The sequence below is a fragment of the Trichechus manatus genome, unplaced genomic scaffold (genome assembly GCF_000243295.1).
Source record: "Trichechus manatus latirostris isolate Lorelei unplaced genomic scaffold, TriManLat1.0 scaffold00066, whole genome shotgun sequence".
NCBI classification, from domain to species: Eukaryota; Metazoa; Chordata; class Mammalia; order Sirenia; family Trichechidae; genus Trichechus; species Trichechus manatus.
The window spans coordinates 12,466,426-12,482,631 of NW_004444002.1; the positions used below are offsets into that span (position 1 = coordinate 12,466,426).

The following is a 16,206-nucleotide window of genomic DNA, read 5'->3' on the forward strand; positions in this document are numbered from 1 at the left end:
GAATCGTGCCCAGCTCTTCCTTGGATTTTTAAAAAACCGTCTGCCTAAAATCTAGTCATGGAACTGATTCTTGTGTTTAGAACAAAGTCAAGTAGTTGAATAATAAATGAAATCGTAAGTGACAGCATAGAAACTGCAAGAAGGGAGGCACAGGGTGCTTCAGATGTTGGCAAATTTCTTTCTGTTCCACCTTCACCAAACCGACCCTTCCTGCTTTGCCATCTTCTCCCACAAAGCTCAGTGTGGCAGATATAGGAAGCTGTGGGGAAAGCTGGGGAAGGCCAGCTTTCTAGCATCCACCTCAGTTCCTAACTGGGCTCAACTAGGTGCTGAGGGAGATAACACAATAATGGCTGGAAAAATCCTGAGGGGCTTTCTAAGAGTTAACATGCTCCTTTTAGCACCTAACTCACTGGCAGGCAGCACCCATGCCATGTCCTTTTGAAAGTAACTTAGAAGGCCTTCCTTAACGCTAGTGGTATTTGGTTCTTTTTGAAGATTTCTTATGGCCAAGCTGAAAAGACAGTGAACTTTCAGATACTCGCATTCGAGAAGTTGGCAATTGCATCTGTGGTGCTGAATTGTGGCCCTGGCCGGCAGAGGTTAAAACAAGAACAATGTTTTAGCTTCCTGCGACATTTACAAGAATTGTAAAGCTGGCTTTTGATGGAAAACTTATGCTTTATCTAAGCAGTTGTGATACAGTTTGGCCTATGTCTTTGAAAACAACTACTTGTATCACTTGAGAGCTAGAAAGAATCTTAGGAATCATCTATTTTAAACACTGGTTTTATAAATGAAGAAACTGAGCCTCAGAGAGAGGAAGAGATGCATCTAAAGTAGTAGTTACAAGTGGGAGCCGGGTCTTCTGACTCCTAATCCAGGGCTCTTCCCTTTACAGAAGTAGGCAAAGCCAAATGGCACCACAATTACTAACCTTTAAAGCTTGCACTTTTCTTTCAACATGTAATTTGCTTTCAGTAACAAAAATGCTTTAGGTAATCAAGTGAAATATCCCTAAGGGACAAGCAGACCCATTTGTATTCTTTCACAGGGAAGAGGGTGAACCTGCTGAATTCTAATGCTGAGAAGGATAAGAAAAATGTAGAAGAGAAGTTTCATAAGGGGGGTACGCTGGATTATGCTTAAGGGTTAGCTAAGGGCCAGTGGTCCTACTGATAGACTGACCAAAACCAACAAAATTCGAGTTGGTACTGAATCCAGGAAAGCAAGAAATAAAGGAAACCAAAGGGCCCAGACAAAGTGTCAGTGAAGTCTGTACAACACCAACAAAACTAAAAAGCACACATCACCTCCTCAGAGAGGCGACTATATTGATCACCCCACCATCCAATCCAATCATTCTCTATCCCATCTGTTCTATGTTCTTCACAGCACTTATCACTCTCTGAGACTGGCTTGTTCATTTATTTGTGTACTTGTTTATTTTCATTCTCCATCCAACACACACACACACACACACACACACACACACACACACATCTTAAACACTACAAGAACAGGGACCTTCCTGTCTGTCTTATTGTCCCCAGCACCTAGAACAGTGCCTGGAACATAGTAAGTGCTCAATAGATACATAGTGAGTGAGTGAATCTGCCTAAAGTAAAAGAAATTAGATTATGATTGATGCATTCAAGGCCATACTGACAAGTGTAGGAAAGGATATGGATTCTAAGTTCAAGGATGTTTTTATTATTGCTACTTCCAATCATAATAAGAGAAGTAATGCCAACACACAATAGAGAATTATTCAGTTAGAAAAAGAAGTTCTTCTATACACCACCACATGGATGAACCTTGAACACATTATGCTGAGACATACAAGTCAGACACAAAAGAAACAAATAGTTTATGATCCCACTTATGTGAAATATTTGGAGTAGGTAAATCCATCGAAACAAAAGAAGATTGGTGGTTACCAGGGGGTATGGAGAAGAGGTGAGTGGGGGAAAAATCATCATAATGTCTACTTAAAATTGGTGAATTGTATTTTATGTGAATTATTCCTCAGTAAAGATTAAAACAAGAAACGAGAAGGAACATCAATGTCTCTAACTCACTTAGGGTAAAGGATATAGGACATTAGTCAATATGTGCATCATTATGATACGGGGTTTTATGTCAGAGGGTCCTGATGTGGGTGTTGGCATTGGGGAAGGTGGCATATGCACAGCAGGAGCTCTGGGGCATCAAGGTAGGTCACCAGGATTACAAGTGCAATGAGGGACCCTTGGGACCTGAGAGTGACCATGAAGGGGAATTTGAAATTGATAGCTGGGACTGAGAACACTTGGGATTAAGACTCTCAAAGAGCCACTCTAAATTTCTAAAAGGTGAGGATAGGGTGTACCCATGAAGGCAAGGAACTCCCCCTGAATTAGGCCATTCCAATTTGGAGGGGAAATGGGTTTTAAATACTCCATAGGGTAGTAACTCAACTAGGAGTGACTATATTTCATTTTGGGAAGGTGGAGAATAGGAACACCCTTCTGCAAAAGGGATATTGTTCTCTGTGCTAAAGCTATCAGCCCTAGGGCTGCAGTTTCTATAGGAATAACATGTTTACAAAGACTTCTCCTAACAATAGGACACATATTGATCAAGATTCGTCCATCCTTTTGCTCTAATTAAGTTTCAGGGTTAGACATAATCATTCTCACTCCAGCCTGAAACACTGACAAGCCAAACAGAAATGTAAAATCCCAAAGTAATTCAATATTTACTAAATTTAAAGGAAGTAATCCACTCCTAATTCAAATTTATGTACATCATTTTCCCATTTTTAGCACTGTTTTATTTCCTTTAAGTTCCTCTTTGGTCATTAAGATTTTCAGCAAGATTATAGCCGCTGAACAATAAAAATTCTCAGTGTACCTGCATATAACTAAAGAAAATGTGCTGCTTAAGGACGGAGACCCTATATGTTCCATATTCACAGCCCCACTGCTCCACAGAGAACATGGCATCTGGTAGGTACTTAGTAAATATTTGCAGAATAATTTTTAAAAAGACCTATCTACACCCTGATAGAATCATTTGCACACATTCATAGTCTCAGGCCTACCTGATCTGGCATGTGTGTATGTGTCTATGCATGTGTGTGCTCTCAAAATTCCATCAGTATTTGCCCACATGGTCATCCTGCAGATTGAACATATTATCCATTCCCCTTGGCACATATGTTTGTATAACAAGACCCTGAAACAAGTTTAACCATAATAATTGTCCCAAGAAAGATGATTTTAATTAGCATTTCCTCAAGCACACCAATCTTCCAGCACCTAAAAACTGAACTCAATTTTCATTAGGAAAGCTGTTCCCTTCTCCCTAGAAAACATATGCCTTTTTAAAGTTTCCATTGCCAATTTAAATGTCCAGTTAGTTCATGGTAACAGAAATGCATGATTTACCTGTCACACTTTCCCTAGAAAGATCATTTTGAACCACTTTCCAAACCACTTTTACTTCTGCTCAGACTAATGCCCAGCACTTCTTCCTTGTTTTCAACTCTTGAAACTTCTGAAGCTAAATTCCCCCATCTGCATTCCTGAGGCAGGATGACAAAAGCCAGACTACACTTGCAGCCTCCTAGGATATCCTGCGCTGGAGATTCTCAGCAGGCAAGTGGAAATTGGAGTTAGCCTGGAGATCCGGAATGAGTTAAGGATTGGAGAGGTCAATGTGGGAGTCATTAGCGTGGAGGTGAAAGGTGAAGCTATGTGAGATGATGAAGTTACCCAGGGAGTGGATATAGCAAGAGAAGAGAAGCAGATCAATGACAGGACCTTGGGAATTCTTCTATTTAAAGGGGCGAAGGAGACGGAAAGGGTGTATGTGTGTGTGTCTGTGTGTGTGTCTGTGGGGGGGGGGGGAATGAGATCCCAACAAAGGAGACCTAAGGAGTGTTGGAAAGACAGGAGGTAAACCAAGATAAATCAGGAGTAATATGGAAGCCGAGAGAGGGAATGCTTTCAAGCAAGAAGATGTATAAAAGTGCTAGAACGTCCAAAGAGGTCAAGAAGACTGAGGCCAATTTCAAATTCTCATGGACTCCAGGCTTTCTGGAGCCATGAGGGCTGGATGAACCCCTGAAACTATTGCCCTGAGATAATCTTTAATATTAAACCAAAAATATCCCCTGAAGTCTTCCTATAACCAACCAATAGTTTAGCTAAACTAGTAAAAAATGTCTGCCTTGAGCATTATGCTCTTTTAAGAACTATCTATACGGCAGTGAGTTTATGTCAGTGGGGGAGGAACAACTCAGAAAAGGAGGGTGAGAATGGTTGCACACCTCAAAAGAGGTAATCAATGTCACTGAACTGTACACGCAGAAATGGTTGAACTGGTGTATGTTTTGCTGTGTATATTCTCGACAACAACAACAAAATAAATTTAAAAAAAAAAAAAAAGACTGAGGCCAGAGAAGAAGCCATCAGACTTTGAAACACGGTGGTCACAGATAACCTTTGGGAAAGCAGTTGTCCTGATGACTCTGCATGCCCACACATGGATGTGTACAGGTGTATATGCATGTACTCAAACCATAAGATTAAATACTAGTACTGAATGAAGCTAGTACTAGGTGTTCAAGACAGTGATGGTAATAGTCACTATCATTTATTGATTGTTTACTATGTGCCAGGCACTTTACATGCATGATCTCATTTTAATCCTTGCAACAACTCGATGAGGTCACTACAACATGTGATGTGATGGAACTGAGGCCCATAGAGGTTAAATAAACTGCCCAAGGTCACACAGCTAGAGAGTGGTGGCTCTAGGATTGGACCTGGGGCTGTTTGACATTGAAAGCCCATACTCCCAGTCACTGCAGAATACTTTCACTATGCTAATGTTAGTTAAGTAATCCATCCATGAGGGGAAGAGATATTGGTTGAGGGTCTCCTATTGGAAGGTGTTTTGCCTAGAACATCTCCTTTCACGTATATACCATCAACATCATGGCTGTATTTTGGTAAACCTCATGAAGGCATGTTTAAAGAATTCTGCTTGTTCTTTGGAAAATTCGTTGAAGCTATGATTCCAAAACAACCAGTTATAATTCAAATGTTTTTACTATAGTAGCTCCCAATGGTTTGAAAGTTAAAAAAAGAAAAACTGTGGCATCATTGATTTGGTGGTTGTCACTAACGTTCACATTACGTGACAATCAAATTCATCTGGAAAATGAGGGAATTTGACAGGATGATCTTAAAGGCCCCCTCCAGCCTTGACTTTCTAGGTTCTCATATGCAGGCCTAATGCCAATAATTTTAAAAGATATGCAATACGAAGTAGAACGTAAATGCAGCAGCAGAACTGGTAAGCATATCAGCCTCCTTTTATGCCTTAAATATATCGAGGCCTACTGTTACAATACCATAAAAATAGTCTTTGGCTGTTCAAGGCATTGATTGCTAGCTTAAACAGAAGCTTGGAAACTCAATCACAAAATGATACACTGCAAATTCAATCAAATAACTTGCTTACAACCAACTGCAGACCTTATGATACGGCCAGCTATAGGAAAAAGAGAGAGAGAGTGACAGACACTCTGGCAACTAATGTTCTTTCTGTCTATAGAAAAACAAATGAGGTTCGGGTCTGAAACAATTAGCATCGTTGTTAATTGTGCATGTGCACAGCAACAATACTAGGCATTTGGGATGGCTTCCACTGATTGTTCCCTTCTTTTTCTGGATCACAAAAATGCATTCGGACAGCTAAATAATAGCAAGCACTTATGTAAATTGTTAATTATGAGGCAGAGATAATCATAATCTTATGTATTTACAAAACTGCATGTACAATGGGGATTACCAAATGAATTGTTGTTTTATTATTTTACTAGTGGTTGAAAATTTTGCTAGCCTTGCAAATAGTTTTCAAACATCATTCAGTCCACCAGATTTAAAAATGGCCCCATCGACATTTACCAAAGCTGTTTCTTTCCCACTGGTACCATCTGGATGTCTCTCTTCCCTTCTCACTAAGATCAGGTCTAAATTACTCCTATAACAACTTCTGGCCAAACTGATCAGCACCATAATAAAAATAAAGAATGTGTCAGGATTTGTTTTGTTACATAGCAAAGCTGTTATAGAGAGATGGTGCTAGCATGTAGCAACTTTGAAAAGCAAAAACAAAACAAAATTTTTAATATTTCCCCCATAAAAGGAATTATAAGGATAATAAAAACCAAGAAAAAAAAGAAAAAAAAAAAACCTGTTGCCGTCAAGTCGATTCTGACTCATATTGTCCCCATGTGTTACAGAGTAGAACTGTGTTCCATAGGCTTTTCTTGGCTGTAATCTTTACGGAACCAGAACACCAGGCCATTCTTTCATGGAGCCACTGGGTAGGTTTGAACCACCAATCTTCAGGTTAGTAGTCAAGTGCAAACCGCTTACACCACCCAGGGACCTGCCTTATACGGTTAATAAGCATCTTAACAATTATCCATTCCATTTCATCTTAGAGATGAGGAAATCAGGACTCAAGGCAGAAACGGGACTTGATCAAATTCACACCACTAGTTAGTAGCAGAACCTAGTACTCTTGCCACCACATGACATCCCACCTATGATCTTTAAATGCCCTCTTGATACTAATATCGTGTGATTCAGTATTTATATATGTCTACACCACTTATCTCAAAGAATTCTAATCTGGCTATGAAATTAAACACTGAACCTACTATTTTCAGATGCCAAATAAATCCCCTGGGTCCCTAATGAGAATAGAAAGCTCAGCTACTGAAAACCAACCATCTAAAAATCATCTTTTAGATGTCCCATCTATTATATTTTAATGAGAATCTGCCCTTGTGGGGGAATGCCAAAGGCTACAGCTTTTGATCTCACTAATCTATTTGGCCTGAGAGCACAGGATAGGATATAGGTGGGTAGGAAGAGAAAGAAGAGCCACTAGTAAATATTCCTGGGGCCAAGAAGTCTACAACAGGTCAAAAATAGTACTGGTGAACATCATGACCTTAGAAAACAATGTGCCAAGCCAATTTTCATGCAACTAGAGCACACATTGAGAAAATGGCTTATGATTCTCACTAGCCTCTTCAGCACTAATGGCAATATGATGGTACACCTGGTGGCAACAGTCGTTGCTTGCAAGGGCACCATCTTGGAGCGTTCTCAGGGCTCCCGCCTCCCCCACAGTTATGAACTTTCTTGGGCATGATTAGATTTGCCCTGCTGCAGGGTTCATGTCATAAAGACCCTTGGCCTGTGGGATGCGTCTACTGTCTACTTTGCAAGTCTACATATTTTCATACTTTAAAAGCCCTGATATTTCAAACATTCAATTTCCCTTCAAAGAAATGCTGACCTAGTTGTTCTCTAAATCACCGTGCAGCCTAGCCACAGGCAGGTGTTCCTCGGGTTTCATGAAGAACACTTGGTCTAGGGGTCTTCTTAACAGCACACTCTACTGTGTCATCCCATTTCAGCAAAAAGAGAAAAAGGAACATATGACCCATGGCCCAGCTGTCTGGGGTGCTGGCCCTGAACGTTCATCCCACTTCGGAACTAGGTCAACTTTCAGAACTGAGACCATAAAGGCCTGGGTGGTTTCCAGCTGTTTCTGGAAATAATTTGTCCAAGCCAAAAATCTAACTATTCATTGCATTGAAATTAAACTGATAGGCAACTGCAGGGCCTTTTTACCCCAGGTGATTTGAGTTCAGTTAAACTAAAAATGGATTATCACTTACCGTGACGCATCTAGAATCTGAAAGATCCTCCACCTGTTGAAGGAACAGTAAAACCAGTCGCTAGCAAGAGCTTGGAAGAGAGGAGTTAAAGTAATAAAAGTTTTCCATTGTGCTTTGATAGCCTATTTTGCCAGCCTTCCAGTGTGCAAAAAGAAAGTTCATGGATGGCTCCCCCACTTCCTTCCCCATTAGCTCCCTTCAAGTAGTTGGGGAGATTCTGAGGCAGAGGGCAGAAAGGGGCAAGGAAGCACCCAAAGCCAGACCTCTGCATGGCTATGTGCTGGGAATGAGACATCTAACACTCACTCACGTTAATTCCATTCCCTTTCACAAAGAAGAATGACAATCTCAGCAAAAAAACAAAAGCCAATAAACCAAAACCGGACAGAAACCAAACTCTATGGCATCACTGAAATGAAAATGCCTGACTGGAAGGAACTAGGAGGAATTCACAGGGATTTTTCATATTATCAGGACTACATGAAACACAAATAACAAAAAGAAACAAAAAAGAACAAGTAAGACTTTGCTGAAGCTCTTCAAAAACACAAACATTCGAAGCACACACAACTTCTGTCTCTTCCACCTGGCCTCAAGTAAGCAACGTCTCTCCATTCAAAAAAACTTGCTTAGCTGTGTTTTCATCATATATGTCTTTGGAGTCACAAAACACTAATTGTACTACATGAGTTTCTGATATTAACAAGGGACTGTGAAGCTGGCAAGGGTCAGTTGTTAATTTGAGGATTCAAATGGGCTCAGTTAGCTTTCTGTTTTATATTAAGCCAGAACAAGGGATATTACAATGTAATAACACTTCTGTGCTCAAAGCAGGTTATCTGGCCTGTGCATTTCCTTGGGAGAAATGTTTCTTTACATCACATGTGTCTGAAGGCTTTCGAGGTGAGTTAAGAGAGTCTTTTAATCGCATGGCTGGCAGCAGAACCCTTGCATTGTCGTTTGAGAAGCGATGTAAGAATCTGCTATCAGCAGTTCCTAGGGTGATTAAGTGCCCCCTGCCTTGTTCTGTGAGTTGTTAATACTGCTGGGGAAGCAAGTGTTAGGAGAACCAAAAGTGATATGCTTGGTGAGCCCTGACATCAGATCTCTTAGAAAATACGCCCCCACTAGTGGACTTGCCATCTGGGGCCCAATGTGCTCTTCTTCCATTGTGGCCGAAAGAAAGAAGTAATCTAGAGTGTACTGACCTCCCCTGTGACTTACAGTGCCTGCACGGTGAAGAGGGGCTAGGGCCCTTTCACTGCGCTCATTCTCATGCACAAAAAATAACGCAACTTTAAAGGAAAAGAAAAGAAAGAAAAAGACATAAAGCCATATATTGATTCTTAGTACCAGAAAATTCTAAAGTCAAATATGGACCCTTCCCCAAACTGTAATTTGCATGTTACTGCACCGATATAAATCCTCAAATAACATAAGTATGTGCATAATTGATTTAGATGGAGACTGGAACCAATTTAACTTTAATTGGGAGAACTATTGTCTCTTGAGATTGTTTTTTATTTCTATGTAAACTTCTCAACTGCCTATTAAAGTCTTTCCAGTGATTGCACCGAGAAGACTTTTGGGAGCTCATTGCCTTACCTGGGAGTGCAGATTGCCAAAGGTGGGATATTCAGTGACGATCCGTGCAGATGTTACAGGAGCATCAATCAAAAGGGTTGATGTTCATCGGAAGTGGACCAAAGGCCATGGGAAAAGGATAAAAAAGGAGAGGCATACTGATTAGAAGCAACAAATTAATTTTAAGAACTTATTTTATATGTATGTACATACACACATTTTGGGAAGATTCTTAAATGGAGTCTTTTAAAAAGACCCTGTATTCATGATGTTTTACATTCAAAAAAGATTTATTATATATTATGTGCCAGGCATTGTTATAGGTACTAGGGATATGGTAGTGAATAACACAGACAAAAATCCCTGCCTTCATGGAGCTTACAATATTGTGGAATTGTTTTTAAGCCATCTGCTTGTAAAAGAGTTCCATAGAAATACACGGAATGCCATTAACTCTAGGAAAGAGTCCCCCCCCATCTAATTTATGTCTTTATTTATGTATGGAGAACATAATGGCATCAGATTCAACCTTTCTCAGAGAGACTTCTCTTTCTGATTGGAAGGGACATTATAAATTCATGATTTGTCCTTGTGTAGGGGCCCTGGTGACACAGTGGTTAAAAGCTCAGCTGCTAACCAAAAGGAAACCTTAGAAACCCTGTGGGGCACTTCTACTCTGTCCTATAGGGTCGCTATGAGTCAGAATCGACTCTACGGCAATGGGTTTGGTTCTTTTTGTGGGTGCTTGTGTAAAGCCCTCTACCCAAAAGGCTATCAGAGGCAAGTTTCTTCTCAGCGGGGCCATTTACTGCCCACATAACTCCATGTGCTTGCACCCTAAAGAGCTGTAAAAACAAGAAGTCTGTAAGTGGCAGTCTCATAATCCTGCAGGCCTTACCCCAACAGAGTTTTCTCTCATTGGCTGCTGTGGTGTTTTGTAACTGCTGGCCCAGGTGACACTCCTAGATTGGATTCATCATCCCTTCGCAAGCCACATCCTTGGAAAGCAACAGCACTTGGCAGGCGCCAGGAGCTGCGGTTATCATGCACATGACCCGGACGCTGGCTTGGGAAGAAGTAGTAAGAGTAGTCTAGCTTTGGGCCCAGGTTCGAGATGTGACAAAATATCCCCCAAATGAGTTACTGCCTCAAGGTCAAATTAGCATAGAAAGGAGAAGATGAAAATGAAGAGAACACACATATGCTATTGGAGTAATGGAAATTTGGGGGCAACTTGGGAACCTCAAAATGCCAGCTGGGACTCTTGGGAACCTCAAACGATGACACCTCCTGCTACTTTCTCATCCCCTGACATTTATTGCTACTTAGGGTTCCAGAAATAGCGAAGTTATTCACTTTGATATTAAGGACCCAAGTTAAGACCTAAAAAAAAAACCAATAACCAAAAAAACACAAAAAAAGTGTGGTGTAAAAATACAAGAATCCTTGCCTAAAAAACAAGATCCCCGGTTTCTAATCCTGGTTGTACCAATGACTCATTTGATGTTGGGAAAATTCCCTTGCTTACTCTCTCAGAGAGCTGTATAAAATGAAGGCGTTTGACAAGGTGGTTTCTAAAAATCCCTCCAGTTCCAACATTCTGTAATTCTCTAATAGCTCTCCTTTCATTTTGGTGCCAAGTTCATTAAAAGTACACCGATCTCTAGTCATTTTCTCAGTACAACATGCCATTGGCAGTTCGGAGAGGCCGGAGCCCAGCATTCTCGGCTGAGTAAATGAGAACGTGGCCAAAACAATAATGGCCATGTTTAAAGACAGCTGAATATCATTCTGTCCAGGGAAACAACTTTGTTTATTTGAAATATAGATTGGCTTGTTCTTTATGATGGAAAAGTTATACAAGGAAACTTAATTGAGAATAACAAGGGAAATCTAACTGATGAACAATTGACCCCTGGTTTCTATTTCTGCTCATGCAGCTTCTTCATCTGCCAGAAGCCTGGGATGGTGATGATGGCTGTCCATCAGCACAGACCTCCACAGCCACACACTCCCAGATAAAGGCTAGATATACTCAGCTTTTGTAAACGCCAATTTAAAAGCATGCACCAACAGTGTTTCTATCTGATTGCAAATCTGGGCAGATAAACTACACTCTGTGGGAACCAATTACCTACCACTGTTCCAGAACTGCCAAGCAAATGGCCCACTCAACCTCTCTGATTTCTGACACTGGACTGGTTTGTTCACTCTCTCTCCAACTCCCACATTAAGAGCTGCTTTGCCTTTGATTTCTTCACCACCTCCCCACTTAGGATGCCCTTCCGCCCTCATCTTGGTCTGGCCTGGTACACTGCTGCTCAATAACACATCACCTCTTTTTGTATCTCAGGCCACTTTCCTCATTTGGTCTCTGAAGTCAAATACCAATAAATCCTGGTGAGAAGGCTTACCATTCTGCATGCTAAATCTAATCTCCCTAAATGGGATGGGGTCTGGTGGTGCAATGGTTAAGCGCTTGGCTGCTAACCGAAAGGTTGGCGGTTCAAACCCACCCAGCAGCTCTGTGGGAGAAAGGCCTAGTGATCTGCTCCCATAAAGATTACAGCCAAGAAAACCCTACAGGGCAGTTCTACTCTGTCACATGGGGTCACTGTGAGTCAGAATCAACTCGACAACACCCAACAACAACAAGCTATGCCTCCAAAGTCCCAGACCAAGGACTCTAGTTCAAACTGGTGGAAGAGAATGGAGGAGTCAGACAAAAGCTACATGCCGTCTTTACCAGCCAAGTATTAAAATGTTTGGCCTCTGCCTCTTGCCTATGCACAGGAATAAGAGATGGTATGGGATCACCGGAAAATCCCAGGAGTCTCACAGTCTTGGGCTCTGGTCCATGCTTTCATTTACTAACTGAATGACGCTGCAAAGGTTCCTTAAAGTCTTGGCCTTGATTTCCTCATCTACAAAACTGGGACAAGTAGAGTACCTACAGCAGGAATGATATTCAACATACTGAGCAATCACTATGGCACAGGAGCTGACCAATGAAAACAGAAGCCAGCCCAATCAGAGCAGAAGTCAACTCTAAACAATGGGTGTTAATGCGTACCTCCCAAGTTGGTTGTGACGCTAGATGAGATCATGCATATAAAACTTATAGCAGAGTACCACGTCCAGAGTTTGCACTCTGTAAATTTTATGCACGATTTCTTTTTTTTATCTAGAGAAGATCAGTAAGCAAATTGTTCAGGTTAGTGAGTCTGCGGCAAGCCCGGGACAGGACTCTCAGATCCCTGTTGCTGAGCCATCTTGCTACCCCGGGAACTGAACCAGCTACTCAAAGCTAGTACCCAAAGACACCTGCATGGAAAGCATCCGCATATGTTGATATGGAGGAGGGGTGTCCTCCAGTATCTAAGTTTCACTGTTTGACTGTTAGGCTTTCTTCCTTGTTCCAAGCCAAGCCCACCAGAAATTGTGCATATTCCATGAGAGGGCGATCTTCATGATCTATCTGAGAATACTGGAATCCAGAACATCCTTTCTAAATTTTATTCTTTGAGGAATTGTTTTAATCTCTTGAGGGACAGCCTTTGGCACAGCTATGAAGTCCCCTGAGTTTGTCCTGACCGCTCTTTTCATAGTCGCCCCACTCCACAAGATACCGAACCTGTGTTCCAGACCCACCCTCCTATCCTTTTCCTGCCCATTTACAAGGCTTTCAGTCCTATCCTTGTCTCTGGGCAAGAGCATCCTCAGACTACAGAGCTTCTAAGACCTAAAGGAATGGACTTCTATCGTTCAGTCTCCAGTACTATGACATTTAGAAGGGAGATATTTTTGATAGATATTTGTCCCCACACCTCTCCATTTATACCACCTAAGATGTCACTTTAAGGACTAAGCCCAAGCCATAGTGTTTTCAGTCGCCTCAGATGCATGCGAAAGCTGGATAGCAAATAAGGAAGACCGAAGAAGAATTGACGCCTTTGAATTGTGGTGTTGGTGAAGAATATTGAATATACCATGGACTGCCAAAAGAATGAACAAATCTGTCTTGGAAGAAGTACAACCAGAATGCTCCTTAGAAGGAAGGATGGCAAGACTACGTCTTACATACTTTGGACATGTTGTCAAGAGAGATCAGTCCTTGGAGAAGGACATCACGCTTGGTAAAGTAGAGGGTCAGCAAAAAAGAGGAAGACCCTCAAATGAGCTGGATTGACACAGTGGCTCCAACAATGGGCTCAAGCATAGCAATGATTGTGAGGATGGCGCAGGACCAGGCAGTGTTTCTTCTGTTGTACACAGGGTCGCTATGAGTTGGAACTGACTCAACCGCACCTAACAGCAACAACAACTGACACAATATATAATAGCCACTCTAGTTATGTTAAAAGTCTTTTGGTTAACAGCCACTGATGTCTTAGTCCCTGGAGCTAATGTGGGTGGGGAGAGACAAAGACAGCACGAGGTAATGGAAAGAGGCCTAGATTCAAAGTTAAAAGACTGAGGGCCTCATCCCAATTCTGCCACTAACTGGCAAGCCCCTCCCCAAATAGGGAAGATGGCTCTCAGTTTCCCTAGATAGACAGTGAGGGTGCTGGACTAGGTGCCCTCCCAAAGGTCTCTGTTCACTATGACACTTTAAGAGATCATAATGAATTTCACTCAGTCAAGAACATTCCTATGAAGTATAGCCTGGGTTCTTATAAACAAAGGCCTAGAGAGAAAAGCTCCTGCATTGCTCTAAGAGCCCTCTGGGGCCAAAGGCAGAGTCGGCAAGTATATCTTCTGTGGCCCATCCTTCCCATGAGGTCCCTAACCCACCTCCCACATGGTTCCTCAGGGAAATGCATATGATCAGGCCTGCGATTTTGTCCTGTGCCTAAAGCTCCAGATAGGAGTCACATCACATGGGAATAATAAACCAATCTAGGGGGAGCTACTGATGGTGGTTCAGTGGTAAGATTCTCGCCTCCCATGTGGGAAATCCGGGTTCAATTCCCATACAATGTGCCTCATGCGTAGCCACCACCCATCTGTCAGTGGAGCCTCGCTCGTTGCTATGATGCTGAATAGGTTTCAGTGAAGCTTCCAGAATAGCTTCCAGACTAAGACAGGCTAGGAAGAAAGGCCCGGCGATCTATTTCTGAAAATCATCAAATGAAAATCTTATGGATCACAACAGACTCATCTGCAACCTATCACGGGGATGGCGCAGGACCAGGCAGCATTTTGTTCTGTAGTGCATGGAGTCACTATGAGTGGGGCTGACTTGAGATATGCCAACAACAACTGATGGCTTAGTGCGGTGACTCTCTGAGGTTGTATTTAGATTGGGCCTTAAACCTAAAGGAGTGACTAACATGGGCAGGTCAGTCTCTCTGGGCTGGCAAATCCTTCCCGTATTGTCTCTATTGATAGCATGGAGTCACCTTCTATCCCGAGGTGTTTACTATACCTTGTTGGATTCGGGACTCAAGTGGCTGCTATAAGCAAGTGATATTGAAAGCTCCTTCTGCAATCATCAGTCATAGACTCTGAGGGCTGGGAGATGTTTTTTAGTGATCTTTTAGAGACCATTTAGTGTTACCCCCAGAGGCCCTGGGTGGTACAAATGGTTAAGGTGCTAGGCCTTGGTTGGCAGTTCGAGTGCACCCAGAGGCACCTTGGAAGAAGGGCCTGGAGATCTTCTGAAAAATCAGACATTGAAAACTCTACAGAGCACAGTTGTACTCTGACACCCATAGGGTCACCCTGAATCAGAATCGACTCAACAGCAACTGGTTACTGTCACTCAACACTTTCCTGACCTTGAGGCCCTGAGAGGGGCAAAACCTTACTGAAGATCACAGAGCACATCAGTGACAGAGCCCACACAAGGACCCAAGTTTATTGGTCCCTTTCCTTGACAGCCCCCTCCCCACCCTGTGTCCACCAGAGCCTGCCCAGGGGCAGCAGGCAAGCAGCTATCTGCTCTCCCAGACGCAATCACACAACCCTTTGGAACAACTCAAAGAGGAAGGACTGCTAAAGTCTGGGAAAACAACTATAAAAGACCCCCAAGGATTTGAAATTATACTTTTCTAGTAACTGCTAAATTGTAAACACATTCTCCTAAGCCTTTCTCTCATGTTTTGTTTTCTGCCTAAATGCACTTTTGCTGCATCACATGGTAACAGTCAGTGATTCTCAGACTCCTTTCATGTTGAGAAATAGTGCTTAATACCTGGGCCATGTATTGCCAAAGCACCAATTACATTTTGCAAACCAAAAGGATCTGATGAGGAAGATTGCAAAAGAGCCCTCTGCAAAAAGTGCCTGCTTATCTGTGGGCCAGCCAGTCAGTTCTCAGTTGCAGAGGTTTTTCTCTAAGCTGTTTGTCGTCTGTAACTGCCCTTCCTCTGCCACAGCCCACCAGATTTTAGTCAAATTCTCCCATTTTGGCATTATAAGAGTGCCCTCTAGTGCTGATCTAATTAAGAATCTATGGTCAGGGAGTCTATGGTCAGGGTTTGGCTATAACTCTGTCCTCTACTATGGCAGGGTTTATTCTTTCTGGAAGCATTTCTACAGCACCCACTTAACAACTTAAGTCTTGCAGAAAGCAGTGCAAGGGGTATGTTGCCATGGAACAAACAAACAAAGCAAAAACAAAACGAAACAAAAAATCAGGGGCCATAAAAGAAAACCTCTCTTGCTCTCCCTCCTGAGAAGCATTGCCACTTAAATGATTCGAAGGTCCTGTTGGAGTCATTAAACTAAGGTACCAGATACAGACAGATTCCATCAAGAGAAGGTTGACATCGATTTTCATACGTGTTTCAATTTCCCCAAATGCAAACATCTGTATCTGTATGGTAGGTACCAGCAATGCATTTTCTCAATTTGATTATATATAT

The 16,206-nt window shown here is 42.1% G+C and overlaps 1 protein-coding gene across 2 annotated transcripts in view; it reads right to left on the reverse strand.

Annotated features, from left to right (window-relative positions):
* The window catches only part of HS6ST2 (heparan sulfate 6-O-sulfotransferase 2), a 341,954-nt gene that overhangs the window by 83,401 nt on the left and 242,347 nt on the right, over window positions 1-16,206 (reverse strand). The window contains exon 3 of one of the 2 annotated variants that reach the window (XM_004379633.2): window positions 7,754-7,786. The exons of the other annotated variant lie outside the window; for it this stretch is intronic. Coding sequence (XP_004379690.1) covers window positions 7,754-7,786 — 33 coding nt within the window. The remainder of the gene's footprint in view (window positions 1-7,753; window positions 7,787-16,206) is intronic. 2 annotated transcript variants of the gene reach the window in all.